Source organism: Pogoniulus pusillus, chromosome 24, assembly GCF_015220805.1.
Source record: "Pogoniulus pusillus isolate bPogPus1 chromosome 24, bPogPus1.pri, whole genome shotgun sequence".
Classification (NCBI taxonomy): Eukaryota; Metazoa; Chordata; class Aves; order Piciformes; family Lybiidae; genus Pogoniulus; species Pogoniulus pusillus.
The window spans coordinates 12,747,505-12,766,048 of record NC_087287.1 but is presented as its reverse complement, the minus strand read 5'-3'; the positions used below and the strand labels follow the sequence as shown (position 1 = coordinate 12,766,048).

At 38.6% G+C, this 18,544-nt stretch overlaps 1 protein-coding gene across 10 annotated transcripts in view; it reads left to right on the top strand.

Annotated features, from left to right (window-relative positions):
• The window catches only part of INSC (INSC spindle orientation adaptor protein), a 109,073-nt gene that overhangs the window by 49,011 nt on the left and 41,518 nt on the right, over positions 1 to 18,544 (top strand). For all 10 annotated transcript variants that reach the window (XR_010306746.1, XR_010306747.1, XM_064163650.1 and 7 more), the window contains 4 exons: positions 11,343 to 11,688; positions 12,218 to 12,270; positions 13,862 to 13,985; positions 15,839 to 15,952. Coding sequence is in view for 8 of the 10 variants with exons in the window: in XM_064163650.1 (XP_064019720.1) it covers positions 11,343 to 11,688; positions 12,218 to 12,270; positions 13,862 to 13,985; positions 15,839 to 15,952 (637 nt within the window). In the remaining 2 variants the exon portion in view is untranslated. The remainder of the gene's footprint in view (positions 1 to 11,342; positions 11,689 to 12,217; positions 12,271 to 13,861; positions 13,986 to 15,838; positions 15,953 to 18,544) is intronic.

The following is an 18,544-nucleotide window of genomic DNA, read 5'->3' as shown; positions in this document are numbered from 1 at the left end:
AGGTGCTTATACTGTATTTCCTATCTTTAAAATATCATTTTGAATCCTGACATTTCCAGATTTGTGTGTAGTATTATTTAACAGTCTCTTAGTCCAGTGCACCCAGTGGGAAGTCGGGATGTATAAATATGACAGAGCACTGGTTCTACAAAACTCTTTTCCCCCACTGTTTTGATAGAAACTCTCTCAACAATGGTTGAGGGACAAAGCTACTTTTTCTAAGCTCATTTAAAAGCAAATAAAAGTTTCTGAAGCCTGTCAACACTTCCTGTGGCACAGCTGTGAGCGTGGAGGGGTAAGGTTTGTGTTTGTGTTGTGAGAATCAATCAGGAAGCAAATAGATTTGAGAACTCTTGATTCTGCTGGGCAGAGTCTAACCCCACATTGCTCTTGGCTAATGTACCAGGAAAAAACCTGGAAAGAAATCAATGTGTTGTTGCCAGGGGAAAAGAAGATATTTTTTTCTCTCAGCATTTTGTTGTGCTCTGGAGGACTGGAGTTGCACTGACCATTCTCAGCTGGGTGAGAGGCTGAGCTCAGTATGTTTGAAAAAGTATATTTTTGTTGATAAATAGTGAAGGTAGTAAACTGCTACATAGCTGCCCTGCTGTATTGTATTTCAAAGTGTGCACTAGTATTGTATTTCAAAGTGTGCACTAGATTTGAATTGTTCTGCTGTAGTTCAGGTTGCTGCAAATGCAAAGTCTTCAGTAAGTGCTCAAATTGAGCATCTTTTACTGTTTACATTGACACCTCTATATCAATCTACACATAACTTGAATTGACCACACATCTGAAAAAAACCACCCACTCAACCAAAAAATCTCCCAACCAACACCACCACCACCAAAACAACCAACCAAAAACCAACCAAAAAAACCCCAATTCAACTACAAAACCCCCCAGCCTGGGTTTTTAATTTAAATCACTGCTGTAATGAGAATAGGACACCAGTCTAGTGTATATACTATCAGTTATACTTCTTCCAATTAGGCTTTTTAGCAATTTACAATGTATGAATGCTACCTTAATTCACTAGCTGTGCTGAATAAAAGAGAAGGCAAGAAATGCTTACTTTCTTTATTAAATGCAGTCATAGTGCCCTGACTGAACAGAGACTTAATTTTCAGTGTAGGCAAGAACTCTAACAATCTAGTTTTGACTCTGTCAAAGGCATGGAAAGAAACAAATATATCTCTTTTAACAGAGGAAAGACAGTGAAGATTATACATGAGGTAATTGGCTAGTAAATGCATTAAACAGTAGCTATCAAAGGTCGAAATGGGAATAATGCAGGAGTTATTTTTGTAAGCAGACAATTAGAACTAGACTTCAAGCACCGAAGAAGTGTAGCTAAAATCCCAAGGTTATACATTCAAGGGCTGATAACAGGAAAGTCTGTAGTAACCTGGTTCATCCAGTGCTTAAAATGTTAGGATAAGGACTTACATATGATGGTGGCTAATGAGATGAATGGGACTGCATTTACCACTAAGATGTGGTGATGAAGTCAAGCATGATCAGCTCCAGACTGTATGAAGTGAGATAAGATAAGGCTGTATCACTGTGCAAGTTAAAGAGAAACTTCATTTGCCATCAAGCATGATATCAAGTCTTTCAGTGAAAAAATTAATTGTACAGCAACTGTGGGTTTACCAGACTCTTCAGGGCAGGGGGAGTGGAAAGCAACTTGTTTCATGAAAGAGATCTAAAGAATTTTGCTTGTTATATCTTGCACAGCAGAAGCTGAAAGGATGTGTTTGCTTCTAGAAATAATGTGTTGAAAGATAATTTATTATTTAAAAGGAAAGATGAAATGAGATATTTAAATCAGAAATAAGAGACTTCTAGTAATTGGACCAGTGCAATTGTAGAACAGCCATTTAACAGAACACTTTTAAGCCCATGATAAGCTATTTTACAAGTTGACTATGATAAGCTATTTTATGAGTTGACTTATGAACAGATTATCTGACCTGTTTTTTTCTTTTCTGGTATCAGAAGAGTTGATTTGATGATGTAAGGTGTCACTTTCAGTCCTCTGACACCTGCAGAAATATATAAGCATGTGCTTAAATACCAAATTTGTTTGAAGAGAAAGTGATTTCTTAGTTGAACGGGACTACCTAAAGTATTTTTATTAACTCATTCCGATATTTGTGACCCTCTGTTACTATTCTCACCTTTTAAATTTGCCTTTTGAAGTGCTAATCTTCTAATGTGAAATCTTGGAAAAGCCAACACCAGGCTATCCTTTTCTATTCCTTTCTGGGACAACTTTAGCTAGAGCTCTGCTGGGCGATAGCTGTGACAGGGTCCACAGATTGCGGTAGTCTGAGTGGTGCTGATCTCAACTCCCTGTAAAATGGTTGTTGCTTCCTTCATTAAGCAATCCAGGTTTTACTTAATAAGTAGGGTTAGGACCCTAAATGAGTAAATAGTAGAAGGTGAAAGGCTAATGGTGGTGCTCATAATGCATGTCATAACTCCTCTGGAAAAGGGACAGAACAGTGCTGTTTGTTATTAAATTACAAATTAAGGCAGATTTGGAAGACAGAAAGAAAAAACTCAATGAGGCACTGGCACTGTTTTCATGGACTCTCATATTAGTCTCAAAAATAGTGCTTGCTGGTGATTGTTTCCATATGAATGTTTCCATGGTCTATGGCCCCAGATAATTTCCACTGTTCTTTTTCTCCATCTCTTTCATTTTTATTTTCTCCTCCCCGTTAGGTATTCACAAGAATTTATCTTACAGCATATAATTTTTATAAGGCTATAGGGAATATCATCCTCTGCATTTACAGATGTAGCCTGAGCATTAGGAAGCAGTATACTGGGATGAACTATCTGGTTGATACCCTGCACACATCTCTTTCAGATGGCCTTGGTGACTTTTGTGTCTCAAAGTAAAACACTTCTGTGCACTCAATAATTAGCAATTTAAATGTGTGCTGATGACAACATCTCTTCAAGTTTATCAAAGTTTTGGTTATCAAGATAGACCTGGAAGAACACTTTTACAGTTTGTGAATAGGTCTGCTTCGTGATGTTCCCTCAGGGCAGGCTGTTCTCCTTCCATTGGGCTAATTGGACAAAATAATGGATTTTGCTAGTGTGTACAAAGCTAAGGACCCTAAGCTCTGGTATCTCAGCTTTCAGAGAAACTGTAATTATTTCATGGTTTTGCAGGACTCTGCTTTTGTCTGTGCGTTGTAGAATAGTTTCTTATTTCAGGACCAAACTTCAGATGGATAGAATGCCTCCTTCATCCACCTCACCAAAGAGCAATTTGCCTGAGGAATGCTTAGTCATTGCATAAAAAACAATCAAGTAGCATGCTGAACGAAAGAACCAATATCCTTCACAAAGTTCACATGTTACTCTTCTATCTCACACTGATACTTGATAAATATAATTAAAATTGAACAGGAACTTATCCAGGAAAAATTCACTGGGTGTTTTTTTTTTGTTTATGCAGAGCATAAAATTGCCATATATTTTGGCAGGTTTGTCTAAGTGAGAAATCTCAGGACCCAGAACATTCAGGCCAGCATAGCTGATGGAGTGCCTACTACTGCTGAGAGGAACTTGCAGAGGAAAGCAGAGTTTAGGTGATGATTGGTGTCCTGTTGTAATTTGATTCTGTTACTCACTGAAGGACAGAGAGACTTTCTTACATATAGGTTTAAAATGGCCAACATAAAACCCAAACAAACAAACAAACAAATGCTCTATTCCAGAGCTCCACTTGCAGGATTTGTCGAGTGCACCTTCATTTCTAGTTTTACCAGTGGAGGTGAAAAAATATATAAACATGTTGGGAACTCATACCAACACATTTGGGTCAAGGGATCTAAGAGGATTCAACATTTCAACATGAATGGGCTCTCAAGAAGCAAGGCCAGTAGGAGAGCACTTTTTCCCATTGTAGAGTGACTAAAATTGCCTGCTTCTATGTCTGGATTCTTCCAGCTGGATCTAAGCCCATCAAGTTTGATTTGAATCCATAGCAGTTTACTATGTTTGAATATGCACGTACCACAGGGTTCACCAAAATAATTTGTTTGGGAATTTTTAATTGGCTTACTAGTTTAAAATGGTGCTTCAAATGCAACGGTACTCATTTTAAGTGTCAATGGCTAATACTACACAAATATAAATTCAACAGGCATGCTTGGTGATCATGGTGACTAGATTAGCATGTGGCTTGTTCAACTTTGCCTGTAGGCAGGACAATTAGCAGCCTTATGTTCTCACTAATTTGTTTGCAACAGGATTTCTATAGCATTCACCTTCAGGAATGTTTCTTTTCTGTTGCTGCAGTCTCAACGGAAACTCAGTGATGTATGTGCTTGTTGAGACCGCCACTGTTTCAGCAACTTAGTGTTTAGGGCATAAAGGAAAAATCCAGAAAACCAGTTTGAAACAGTTATTTTGTCTTTTGACTTGGCTCTACTTAAACTCTACCCACATAAAGAAAATTAATCTGTAATCGGGTTATCCTAGTTTTTAGATAAGCTGCTCAGCAAGATGAATGGGTCTGTAATTTTTCTGTTCTATCTTCCTTATGTTCTGTAGTGTGCCAGTAATTCCAAGATGGCACAGTATTTCCAGACATTTGCAGAGAGGCAACTTACTGTGAGGATTTCTCAGAAAAATATAAAGATCTGAGAAGAGCATTGGTGCAGCACTTAACACTAAATGATTGATGTGGCCTTTTAAATAGGTGTGATGAAGTATAGTCAATTTACACATCACACCTTCTACATTCCAAGTGTTTATAATGTTTTTATTTCTCCTACAGTCGTTTCTATAGTGGTGAATGCATAAGATGCAGCAGCCTGACCACAAATGCTTAGTTCTAAGTTTCATAGGCTGGTGATAAATAAGACCTATCTCAATGACTAAATCTTCTCACCGAGATCTGACTTCGGCCGTCCGTTGTATTGATGTAGAAATTGGCCCTGGGTATATTTGGTACCTATTAATAATTTTAATAAGATGAATTAGAAAAAAAAATAGAGATGATTTGTGGCTAAAGAGAAGCCTAAATCCAGTCAAGAAGTTGTTTGTTGCCAATTAATTACCTACTACTAATTAGAATAATAAATTTTTGCCCAATTGTAAGACTTGGCAATGACTTTCTCCATAGGTTTATCTGGAAGCTGTATTAAATCCTCTCATTAGGACTGGTGATAAATCTGTCCTAATAGGTGAGAAGGGATAAATAGGCTAAGAAGCCTCAAAAGCATAATTTGAGCAGAAATCTTTACACTTTATAAATACAACCATTGGAATTATTTGTGTGAATTGATCAGTTCAGACTTCAACACAATGTTATAAAACATGAAACTTTTGCACCTAATGAAACTCGGTACTAAAATGGAGGTAAAACTCTTTCATAATAACATTTACAATTCAAAAAAGAAGTGCATGCACTGGCTGTAAAATTGTAGAAGCAAGGTCCAAATTGTAAGTTTTAAACAAATTATTTACTTAGTCATTCTTCTCTTTTGTATCCATCTAGTACCAACTCTAGACAGAGCAATCCTTTAGATGACAATCCATCTTGTCTACCTTAAAGATCTTATGATTCATTTGGTAATGGCCTGCTTGCTGGATGACAGAAAACAGCAAACCAGAGAAATGCTGGTAACAGAGCTCCGAATATACAGGGGCTGAAAATTGGAGGGTTTGTTTTTTTTTTAGTGTGGGTCTTTCTGCAGGATGACCTTTGCCTTGCAATGTGTTGTATGGTGCAGAAATGTCTCTATGAAATCAGGGTCTGAGCGTCTTGAAGCAATGCACTTTCAATGTCCTGTTGCTCTCAACTGGTCCCAGCTAGTGGCATCAAATGATTTTGTCAAAACAACACCATTTTTAAGAGATTGGCTTTTGGCCAGCACACTAGAATTCAGTGTTCAAATAGTTACTCATATTCAGAGGCATGCTCTTGAAAACTTCATCAAATATTTTACAACCTCAATTAAAACAGAATGACTTTGAAGAAATGCTGGAGACTTTCTATCGAATTTTTATTTTGCATTGAATTATTTTTACTGCTATTTTTGCATGAAATGCTGCTTTTATAGTGCAGAGTCAAGATAAATTGCTTTTTTGTCAATATGCCATGACATACTAAATTCAGGCTTTCTAACTGTTGGGGAACTACTATGAATATACACCAGGATCTCTGCCAGTTGCCCAGCTATTGTTGCTCGGTGAAACAGATGGAGAAAATGACACCAGTAAGGTCTCATATACTTGAATCAGTCTTGCCTAATGTATTTAACAACCTGCAAAACAGTCCTAATAGCAGGACAACACTTCCTACTGACGCAAAACTCTTCAGGCCAATTTAAAATAATGTGAAAATGCAAAGTCTCATAATACTCAGTGTCAGAAATGTAAAATGCCAGAAAAAATTATATGTTAATGAACATAAAGTAGTGCATGTGAGGAGGTGAAGGGAACTGAGGACCAGTCATTTTCATCATACATACAGAATGGTAAACTCTAAATTGTGTGTTGTCACTCGTGGAATCAAAATAAATATATTTTTGGGAAGTAAAGATGAAGCAGATCTCTGGAAAAGATGTAAAAGAGAAATTCAATGTTGTGACTTCTTGGAAAATAGGAGCAGTGCAGAAAATGTAATTCAAATGTATAAATCTGTAATTTACTTGAATCTCAGATATTGCATTCTGGTTTTATCGTCATATCTTAGAACACAGAAAAACTGCAAAAGGCTTTTGAAAAGAAGAGTAGAGTAAGTGGAGGATCAAAGGAGTGGAATCACTCAGATGTGGTGGCAGACCGATTGTCTGCCTTGGAAGAGAGATAACTGAGGGAAGATGTGGTAGAGCAAATAAAGGAATGAATTGCACAAGGAAGGTGAATGCAGAACGATCATTTCAGAATCTCAGCATACAAGAGCTAAAGAGCTTCTGTTAATATGTCCAGACAGCAAGTTTAAGTCAAACAAGAAACACTGTTTTCATACAAAAAATAAGCAATAGAAGACAATGCCACTAGATGTTGTAAAGGCCAAAAGTTTCACTGAGTTCAAAAAAGGATTAATGGCTACTGTTGTTTCATGAATTGTGAAAACATCCTGCTCAGACACAACTTCTGCCTTAGGAAGTTCCTAAACCACTAATTGCCAGAAGATGGAAGGAGGGGTTGTTCAGCTTTTGCCATGCCTCTTATGATCTTCCCTTATGCATCTCCTAATGGCCATGTTAGGAGCAGGATAATGGGCTAGACAGATTTACTTTTTTTTTTTCCCCTTTGGTACGTTTGGTTGTTGTTGAGTTTTGTGTTTGTTTTTTTTTTTTCCCCTTTTCTTTTTTATCTGACTCATTATGGCTGTTTTTATTTTGTAGGTGTGAATTTTTATTTGTTTTAGTAATGGGGAGATAAAATGGACACTTACAGCTTGTTTTTGGAGTTCAGTAAATACTGTTTGGAATATGATTCCTTGTGAGTAATTAGGAACAATCACAGTTTTGCTTTCCCTGTTTATATATATATAAGTAGTCCACAAATTAATCTGCTGAAGGCTTAGTAAGATTTTATCTGAATACAGGGAGATAGAGATGAAGTGCATTCATTTGTGTATTGTACCTGAGAAATCATGATGTGTATTTTAGAGGATAACAGGCTGGAAGAGCTGATACAGTGTGGAGAACTTTCTGTGGTTCTGTCTGCAAGGTGAATGATGTTTGTGCTGATGCTGCAAGTTAAGGAATACAGTTTCAGTCACAGAAAATCTTAAAATCTACAGCTGTGCTTGTGGCAATCAATAGAAACAGAGACAAACAAGGACTATTTCTTTGACATACATCCTTATCTTTAATTTGTACTACTCCACCATCCTTTTCTTCTCCTCGGAATGAAGATAAGCTTTTGCAATTAGAGGAAATAAAAACTTTTTTGGTTTTATTTTTTCTTGCTAGCTTTCCATTCTAGTCTTTTTTTTTTTTCCTGTTTGAATTTGTAATTTAGGAATTTCTTTTTTGCACTTACTAAACAAATTTCAGCAACCATCATAGTGCACTTCAGAAATGAAAAATACATTACTCTATGTTATGAGTTTATCCTGAACTGCATGTGAACTGTGTACATCGTTATAAATCATGTCTCAAACTTCTACAGTTGTTATTTTTGTTTATTAGGAGACCTGGCTTCAGATCCAAAAAGGCAATGAAGTGGCTATACACAGCAGGCAGAAAGCAAGCCACAATCAATAATGAAATTCAATTACACAATATTCAAAGCTGAATGGGGAGAAAAAAGACCTTAAATAGCAGCAGCCTGTAAAGTTTACAATTAAAAGTAGTTTCATGGTATATGATGAAAAGGGGGATTCGATCAATGAAAATGATCTCTTGTATCTTCTTTGCTGTTGATTTATATGAAATTGTACTTGAGGTGAGCCTCCTTTTCATATGTACATTCATAAATTTTCATCACTTGTGGAATATTCCTTCAGTAGTCTGGAAGGAGATTTCTTGAGTTCACCTGGTGTATAAATGGAAGTACAAGATCATCCTTAGCATCTTTACTGTTGTTGCAGATTTACTTTGAACAGCAATGCTTTAGATGAAAGCACAGCACATCACTGCTGTGATGCTGAGCCATGAAAATTCAGCAGAATGAGGGATATAATGCAACCTTTCTTCCAGTCCTTTCTGGTATAGCATCATGCAGGACTGCAACATGTGTTCAGAAGGTAGACAGCAATTCACTACATGGTCAGAGTAGTGGGAGAATACTAACTGAAGCTTGGGAAAAATAACTAAGCCAAGTTTCTCTTGCTTTCACTTCATTTAATTCTTTCCTTACCTTTCATACTCACTTTGTCAGACTCCCTTAGTATCAATCTATCTTTCACTAGAGCAAGAGATACTAGTATTTTATGTTGACATACCAAAAATTAAGTCTGGGTCTTCAAATTCTGAAAACTCTCAGGAAAAAAAAAACCAATTTTCTATTGTAGATCAATAATCTGAAATTCATGCTAAGTACAGTGCCCCTTTTGGAAATATGTTGTGTATATAAATCTTCAATTTACTGGCCATGCCTGTGTTTATAAATTCAGCAGATACTATTTTAGACATACAAAATTGAAAACTTTCTATGCCTGTGTTGTGGAGGGGGATTTCTCTATTCCTCCCTTAGTAGGGGGAAGTGAGAAATTAATTTGAGGCGGTGTTACTTTTTTATAAAAATATTTATTAAAATTAATATTTACAAATTTGTGCCACCCCCAACCACTGAATAGTTCTTTTGTGCAAGATTATGACAACAATTTGGATATGATATGTATATACACAGAGATTTGATTAATAATTGTTAAATTACCAACTATAGACAGAGAGAGATTTCCCTCAGGCTTAATGCCTCTTAACAACTCTGCTGTTTGCGCAGCAGGGGCTGAAACTGCATCTGTTTTAAGGCAGAGATAACTTATACTACAGAAGAATCAAAGCTTACTTAGATGTATTGCCTTTAATTATTAATCATTAATCACCCTCCCAGGATTGTGTCATAGTCTGTGCCCAGTGTTCGGGTCATTGTGAGGCTGGAATCTTTCCCGACTTGCAAGGAGAATGATAAATCTTCCCAGTCTCTGGGGTAAACAGGTTTTCTGTAATCTTCTGGTGTGAAGTGGTCTCTGCCTCGATGCTGCTGGTCTTCTGGATGCTGCGTGTCCAGGGATGGTCAGCTGGCAGGATTCCAGGTCCAGGAGAAGGATTTGTCTGTGCAGCTTCTGGCACGGTCCTTTCACAGCTAGCAGGCTGTGTTTGTGGGTTTGCAGACAATCTAGAAGGTCTGCTGTCCTGATTCTCCAGGCTATATCAGCGGGCATGCAGTGTGTGCCAGGCTGCTGGGAGACTGAGCTCCTTAGACAAATCGAGATAGCAGGCCAGTATGTTCAGCTGGCTCTCGGCTTAGGGGCTATCGGCTCCCCATACGTATCAAGTGCAGGCGTGAATGTGCTCTGCTCCTAAAGAGTACGCAGACAGCTTAACTTCACCTTGAGATCAATGCAAGAGGGCTGAGCCTCAGTGAGTTTGCAAGTGAGGGCCAGATTCTGTGTCTAGGCCTTGCAAGCAGGTCAGAGCTGCAATGTGGATCAGAGAGCTGAGTCTGAACCTCTGAACACATGGTGCACCTTTGCACCCCTCTTTATAGACTGTGGGCCGAGATTCGTGGCCCCTTTTGGCCATCTAAAGTGACCAATCAGGCTGTCAGTAAGCCAAACCTTAATAGGTAGGAGCTGTTTGCCTCAACCCTCCCAAATATGGGGATCACCTGTGCGGACCCCAGGGACACACGGACTGTGTGTGTGTGTGTTACACAACCTGTTTACTACCATGGGTCCTGGCAGAAAAACATGTCCAGGCACGAAGAGGCATAGAGAAGCCTCTGTTTTGGGGCTGCAGCCCCTCCACCACAGCCTGGGAGCTTGCATTTTTTGCAGATGGTCTGGGAAAATGCAGGAGGCAAAAGTGGGATGGGTAGGCTTCAGAAAAAGGGAGAATATTTCCAGGATATTGCCACTAACTTATTCTCTGATCTAAATGCAACAAAAGCACAAGCTATAGCCTATCTGCAAAACCAATGTAGATAAGGATGAATGCAATTATGCAAACTTTGCTCCAATCTAACATCCCATGCTTGATCTCCATGTTAGATACACTGTTAATAATACCAGTTATGTTAACATAACTTGGCTCTGTGTGTACATAAGGTTGAGGTGAGGATTAGGGGGTTTTAATTAGCATCTGGGTGCCTCACTATAAGGAAAATTATCTAGGCGACTCTACCTTAAGGCTCTGGGGAGCAGAACAGCTCAGTAGAGCTGCCGTTTGACCTACCACATTTTAGTGGTTTGGCTGTGCCAGTGTGGGTGGAGAAATGCTACAAGAAGATGTGTTTTTTTTTTCTATAAAGTGTTTCATAGACAGAGTGTCTAGGAAAAGCTGATAGTACAATCCCATAAGCAAGCAAACACACCCATAACTCTACTCCTTCATATTAAATCATGCTTGTACAGGAAACATTTCCCCCCCAAAATGTAATCTAAACTTCTTCTATTTATTTGTCTCTAAGTTTGGTTTATTTTTTGCAAATAATTTTCTAACAAATATGCGTTGTAAGATGATTAGAAAACCAAAAGTTGTGTTTCACTCTCTTACTGCAAGCAAATTGTTTGTTCAGGTAGCTGCAGTTTGTCAGTCAATTGCAACATAATCGGTGAATGCAGTTATGATATTGTTGGTAGTTACTGTAAAGGTGTTTTGATTTACTTCATTCTTCCTTCCTTCTAGCATGCAGTTCATTCAGATGGACTCTGTTCAGCGATGGATGGAAGACCTAAAGTTGATGACAGACTGTGAATGTATGTGTATTCTCCAGTCAAAGCCAATCAGTATTGAGAAGGATGACCAAAATGAACTTATCCTTTCCTCACAATATAGCACATGTGACAACTTGCAGCTGTTACTAAAAAGAGCATGGATCATAAGCACAGAGTTGACTAAGATTACTCAAAAGCTGGAGAAGAATAGATGGCAGAGGGTCCACAGCATGACAGTAAGAGTCAACTGCCATGTGCGTTCTATGATAAATGAATACAATACATTCACTAGGAATCCTTCAGAAGAAATGCACCAGGTAGGATGCCTTATGTGTTGTCATGTTTGTCTTGTTTCATTTTTTTGTTGTTATTTATACAATTTTAATTTTTTTTTTTTAATTGGGAGGAAATCCCTGGAGGTCATTAAGGCCAGGCTGGATGGTGCTCTGAGCAGCCTGATCTAGCATGAGATGTCCCTGCCCATGGCAGGGGGATTGTGACTAGATGATCCTTGAGGTCCCTTCCAGCCTTGACAATTCTATGATTCTTGTGTATCAATGCTGGTCCTTTGTCTGAGGCTTTCTAATTCCTTTTTCAATAATGGAGTCATCCTTGACTCATTTTGGATCCTTTTTTGTCATAAACCTGATTTTGTTAGTAATGCTGACAAATTCTATGAAAAGAACTTTTGGTTTTGAGGACTACTGGACTAAACCAACTAAAAAAAGTCTATATGAAGTAGTATGTTTTCAGAGGGTTTTCAGCTAATTGTCGTAAACAAGAACTTAAAATGCATTTGTGTGCAGGATATTGCTTTTAAAAACACTTTCCTTTCTCTCTTTGCAGTATGAAAAACTTTTAATAGACAAGTGTTCAGAATTTACAGCACTCACAGAAAGGTAATCTAATTTTTCTACTTGAAATATTAATTTTGCTGATTTATTATGTTGTAGATTTTCTAAGAAGTATTCATTTACTAACACCCTGAAATGGTTAAACTAGACCTCTGCAGCCCTGAGAGCTCTCTATATGTTAACCTCTGGAGCATACAGTGAGCTGCTTTTATCTAAGCTGCATCCAAATTGAAGATGGGATCTGCTGTTGTACAAAGAGCCTGGCATAGCCACAAAGCTGCATGGAAGTGGATTTTTCAGGGCATTTAGACATCAAGGAAAAAAGATTGACTTTGATATCAGTGACAGGATTCCCTTCAAGTTCTGTGAAGCCAGCTGGTGTCGAAACTTAAGTTGTGAAACTGTCATACTGCATGCTCAGGTATGAACATCTCCTTGTATTGGTAAGCCAAACAGAAACACACATTCCACTAAATTGCAGTTGTAGCTCCATGCACTCCAGAATGCTGAGACTGATGAATAGGAATATCTTTATAATGCTTCTCATGACATGTCCCCTGTCTAACAGAAATCATCTTGTTTCCTTCAGCACAGTTCAGTCTTTATTGGTTTATTTTAAACACTGTGCAAGTTCAGGGAATCATCAGGAAAAAAGACTCTATCTAATAATCAGGAAAGAACTTTTCCTGAGTGCTACTGCTTTTTGCCAAACCCACACAGATCAGACTTTACTTTTGTAGTCTACTGTGAGATGCACTGATTTAATGAGATCTCTGATCTCGGTAGTGCCTGCCCTGAATCAACCCTCTCCCTCCTTGTCTGTTTGACAGGTAAAGGTGAAAAGGGGACACACTGTGTGGGTGGAGACACTAATCAGCCAAACTATATCTTCCGTTACAGTGGCCTCTGTGGATGGAATATGTTTTACCAATTCAAGTGAATGCATTTCAGTGAGAAAGTATTAGTTACTTCAATTGAATTTATAAAGTTTTCCATCTCTATCTCATTTGTTTAGTTAAAACCAAATATTGCTGACTACAGAATAGTCAGACTAACTTTCTATACTTGCCATATGTCATCTTCCTGCATAGAAGGCCAAATTTTACTTTGAGTATGGTATTCAAGTGTAAATGGACTTTGCTCATCTGGACACACATACATTTGGGGTTCCTATCTGGCTGTCATTGAACTATGGCAAAGAAGCTAAAGAAACTGAAGTCACTGAAAACCTTTCTTTGGCTGTGAGGGATGGATGGATGGATGGATGTGTGCAGCTCCAGGTGAAATGCAAACATCCTAGAGTGTCTGTAACTAGTAGCAAGAGTGGAAAATGGCAGAGTTATCCTGTATGAGCACAGTAATGTGCAGCAAAATTTCGCCTGCTATCTGAAGTAAATTATGATCCCAAAATTATTCATTAATGTTCACTGTTATCTTTACTATGCCTACTATGTGTATACAAGGCTTTGATTGAGGTGTGATATGACGCTGCCAGCACAATCCCAGTGTTGTCAGGAGCAGTTGAATTCCAGTTATATGCCTGTTATTACACAGAGCTCGCTTGGGACAATCAGCTTGATACAGCACAAGTTGCCTGTTGCATCTTTTATCTTTCAGCCTTATCCTTTCTTTTCAGGTGCATACAAACTGAAGATGAACAGATACTGAAGTCCATGAAATCTTGTATTAATGAAACACTCACTACAGTTGCTCAGTATTTTGGCCAGTTGATAGAGCTGATTTTAACACAGGAAGCACAGGTTAGTCCCTAGTTTAAAAGACTGTGTCCAGTTCTGGGCCCCTCAATTCAAGAGAGATGTTGAGGTGCTGGAAGGTGTCCAGAGAAGGGCGACAAAGCTGGTGAAAGGCCTGGAACACAAACCCTATGAGGAGAGGCTGAGGGAGCTGGGGGTGTGCAGCCTGGAGAAGAGGAGGCTCAGGACCACATTGCTGCCCACAGCTATCTGAAGGGAGGCTGTAGCCAGGTGGGGTTTGTCTCTTCTCCCAGACAGCCAGCAACAGAACAAGGGGACACAGCCTCAAGTCGTGCTGGGGGAAGTATAGGCTGGATGTTAGGAGGAAATTGTTGCCAGAGAGAGTGATTGGCATTGGAATGGGCTGCCCAGGGAGGTGGTGGAGTCGCCATCCCTGGAGGTGTTCAAGAAAAGACTGGATGGGGCATTTAGTGCCATGGTCTGGTTGACTGGACAGGGCTGGGTGCTAGATGGGACTGGATGATCTTGGAGGTCTCTTCCAACCTGGTTGATTCTATGATCCTATGAAAATAATCTTTCCAAATAATTGATTCTTGAGGGAGACCATCCATTAAGAGAAGAATTACAATTACAGCTCCTGATTTTCAGTTAATTTATGATCAGTGATTCAAATATCTTGCAAAGAGATTTAGGTGTTTGTACTCTCAAATAATGTCTCAAACTGCCCCAGTGTGGGACCACGAGTGTACCTGGGACTGGAGGACAGAGATGACCCTTACCCTTTTCCAGGAGTGAGAATGAGGATATTGCACACTGATTGGAGGTTTAAAGAGAAATTCTATATATAAGAGCCTATATACCAAAGGCAATCAAGTAGAATAAATATAAAACCCACTTGGCCCAAACTGGCTCACCCCTTCCACCCCTCAGTTGGCCTGAGAGTAGGCTGAAACCGCCCTCCCCAGATGGGGCATACAAGGCCTCAGCGGCTGCAATGACACAGCTCAACTCCCTGCCAGCTGTCTCCTCCACGAACCCTGAGATAAGAGCATGTGCTGTACTCGGAGAGTAGAAGTGGCAGCAAGAAAGGCAGGGAAGAGAAAGGGGAGAGACCAGTCAGGCACTATATTTTAAGCTGTGATACTGGAAGAGGGAATATGATAACAATATTACAATATCCTGGGATGAACAGGTCCATGCCCCTGGGATGGGCCTCTGTCCCTATAGTTTTGTTAAGGGAGACCCAGGATCCTTCAAACTACCGCACAAACAAACGGATCTTGTGGCTCACTGTTCACTGTTATTTAGGTTTTTTTCCTGATATGTCTCCTTTTTATGTTTCAGAAATTAGAGACATCTAATTTATGAACAGTGTGTTGCTAACAAAACCTTTAGTCATGTTTGGTTTTGGGTTTTTTTTTTCCTTTCATACAGATGTTGCTTTTCTTTAGAAAGCTTGAAAAAAGTTTCTTCTATAGTATTCCTTTTAAAAAAGGTGGAAGTCTTCTATTGCCTTGCGATACACATTCTGCACTGAGACACAATTAGTTGCCTTCTAAAATTGCTAGTTCAGTCCCAGGCCAAACCCCATAATAATGTACTAAATATCTCAAGAATTCTTCATTGTGTGCTCTCACACGCATACCTATTCTTTTACTCAGTGATATTTATATATAAGTACGAATAATTCTTGGTTACAGCTGTTCAAATGCAATGCCAAATGTGTTACAGGGTTCTCAGTCTGACTCCTGCCTGTGGCTTTTTGTCTTTCTCTGAGAGAGAAGCAAGTTGATGCACATTAAGTGAACCAGACTTTCTCCACAGTCTTCTCTTTTTAAATCTAACACTAATGTTTTTCATTGAAGATAAGTGATGTTTATTTTCTCCTTGTTGCATAGAACCTGCTGAGACAGATTGAGTTGTCGGACAGTTTGCACATCACTGAGCTGGCCATTAGTAGTTTATTCAGCCTTACCCAGGAAGGTGCTCATCTCTGCCGTATTATAGCGAAGGTAAGGGGATATAAGGATTCATCTAAAGGAAGCAAGTTACATAAATGGGTTATTTTACTTAGTAGTGGTTGGGAGCTTTGAAATGTTCAGTACAGGATGAAATTCTGTATCTCAGAACACAACCTTGCTTGAAAACCACCAAAATCTACTCTGAGAAACTTGTTTCCTATTTTGTAAGCCTTACTTTATAGAGTTTATCACAATTATCCTGTTTAAAAAAAAATTTAACCCCCCCCAAAAAAAAACCCAACCCAACCCTGTAAATCTCCAAATCTTTAATTTAATAAAGCTCAATGTCTGTGTAAACAGCCACAGTAGGATGGTCATCTCCAACAGTCTTCTGGGCATTGATTCTACTACAGCTCTACTTGAATCCTGAAGTAGACAACTTTCTTCAGCATCATGGGCTTAAGAGTCTCTTTTGACCATACTTTTTAACTATCAAGCATGTAAGTGCAGAGGAACTTTACTTGGCCATGCATGTGGCTGGCTATGTAAAGAAACAGCAAGATCTCTTCAGATGTGTGTAAACAGGAGGTTAGAGTTATTACTATAGAGGTAAAATTTAGATATACTTTGCATCCGTGATGTTCCTGTTACAGAGGACCTCATTACAGTTATTTATGACAGTGTGTGTTCTTGTTTTCTAAGTAGTTGATACTAACTTTTGTTGTGACTCGTCTTGCCAAGATCAGTGATCCTGGCAATCCCTGAAGAGTTTGCACCTTTAAGGAGACTCGGATCTTGAAAAAGCAAGAATGGCAGTGCATTATATGAGGTCAAGGATAGGATAATCACAACCACAGTGTGTACAGAAATAAGAAAACCTCCTTTCTCAAGCTTCTGCTTGTGGAGAGGCATGCCCGTCATTTGTCCTGCTCCGAGGTGAGGTTAAACAGCAACGTTTAAGGTGGATGTTTGCACCACAAAAGGTGTACGGCTCTCTTCTGAAGGCTGTGAATGTAGTACACTTAGAAACATGCAGTGGATCCTGACAACATCCTGAGAGGTTTAATTCTTTCTAAATTGGTATTTGAGCTCCACTCAGTGGTATCCAAAAACAGTGTTAAATTGTTGAGTATTGAGGAAGTGCTGAGCTAACGAATTCAGGAAAACTAGTCTTGTGCTTTTGGTCATTGTGTGAATTCTGTAAGAGTTTAACTTAGAAAAAGTGAAGTCTGACTTTCTATAAATCACTAAATTTAATTTATTGCTAGAACAATGTCTACAAGTGAGGAAATGCATCCCTCGTGCAGACAGCCATTAATAGCATTTGATTACCAAATTACAGTGGTGATTGCATCACCTGTCCTGTGTCTGTTTCCTCTTTGTGCTATGAAATACACCTATCCCAACTCACCCTCATCCTTCACCCTCTGTATTGGCTGTTATCTGTATCAAGTGAACAAAGTCTGGGAATTGTAACAGCCCAAATTTTTGAGTTCAGTCATTTGAGTAGTTAACTATGAATGTGAGAGCAGAGAATGATTTGAAAATGGATTCAAGTTATACCAAGACAAAACCTCCCACAGATACAGAAGGTCCCTTGAGAGTTGTGATATTACTATTGGTAAAAATTAACCAGAGAAGTAGAACATTTACAGTGAAAGCAAAACTCAGCAAATTTATTCCTGTAAGCTAGAAGTTTTACTCTCCATTACAATGTGCAATACTGTGGAACAGTGGTGTCAGGTTTTTTTCCTATTGCAAGCTATAAATTACACTTCTAAAGCACATCAGAATTTTGAGTATGTCAACAAAGAACCACAGTCATATCGAAAAGTTACAACTTAGAGGCACTGGTTTCTCATTGCACATATAGGTAAGACCAGTACTCTCTCTCCTCTTCTGTATCCTCCTCTAATAGCTTACCAAACTTTGAAAAGGCTTTGAAATGCTAGCTCTCTATGCTGAAGTGTCACCTATAATTTTATTTCACCTGCAGGCATTCTTCAACTTTTTATTTTAGCTTGTAACTTTATAATCTGCTGCAAAAGAGTCATGCTGCTGACTCACCCTGGCAGCCAGCTAGTAGTTCTCACCAGCTGTCAGAGGTATAAAGTCGAAGATCTGTAACACCAATGAGTAGTATCAAGGGATACAAATAGGAAGAAAGCAATAATAATAATAATAATAATGATAATAATTATTATTATTCTGAGCTAATAGAAGCGCCAACACTGAGCTGTGAGTTTTGAACCATAATACGTAACGTTCACCTACAAGCAACTACACTGGTGGCAGCATAATGGAAACCACCACTCAGGAAATTTGAAAAGAAAAGAAGAGAAAATGTAGAAAGGAAGAGCCAAAGGAGGTATTTGTTTCAGCTAACAGAGAATGTTTTAGGTTTCTGCTTGCAGATGGGTTTCCTACCTTTGGAGCCATATGTTACAAAAGTACTCTTCTATCAAGTATTATGGTGCATACTTAGCTATCAAATATGACTAATCTGCTGTATCATTGTTTAGAGTTACATTGCAGGGATGTATTCCCAAAAAGTATTTTTTATTATGCTCTGTTAGATTTTCATCCTGAGATCTTTCATATCAAAAATTTATATTAGTTTTGGTTGTTAAAACTTGACCTTCA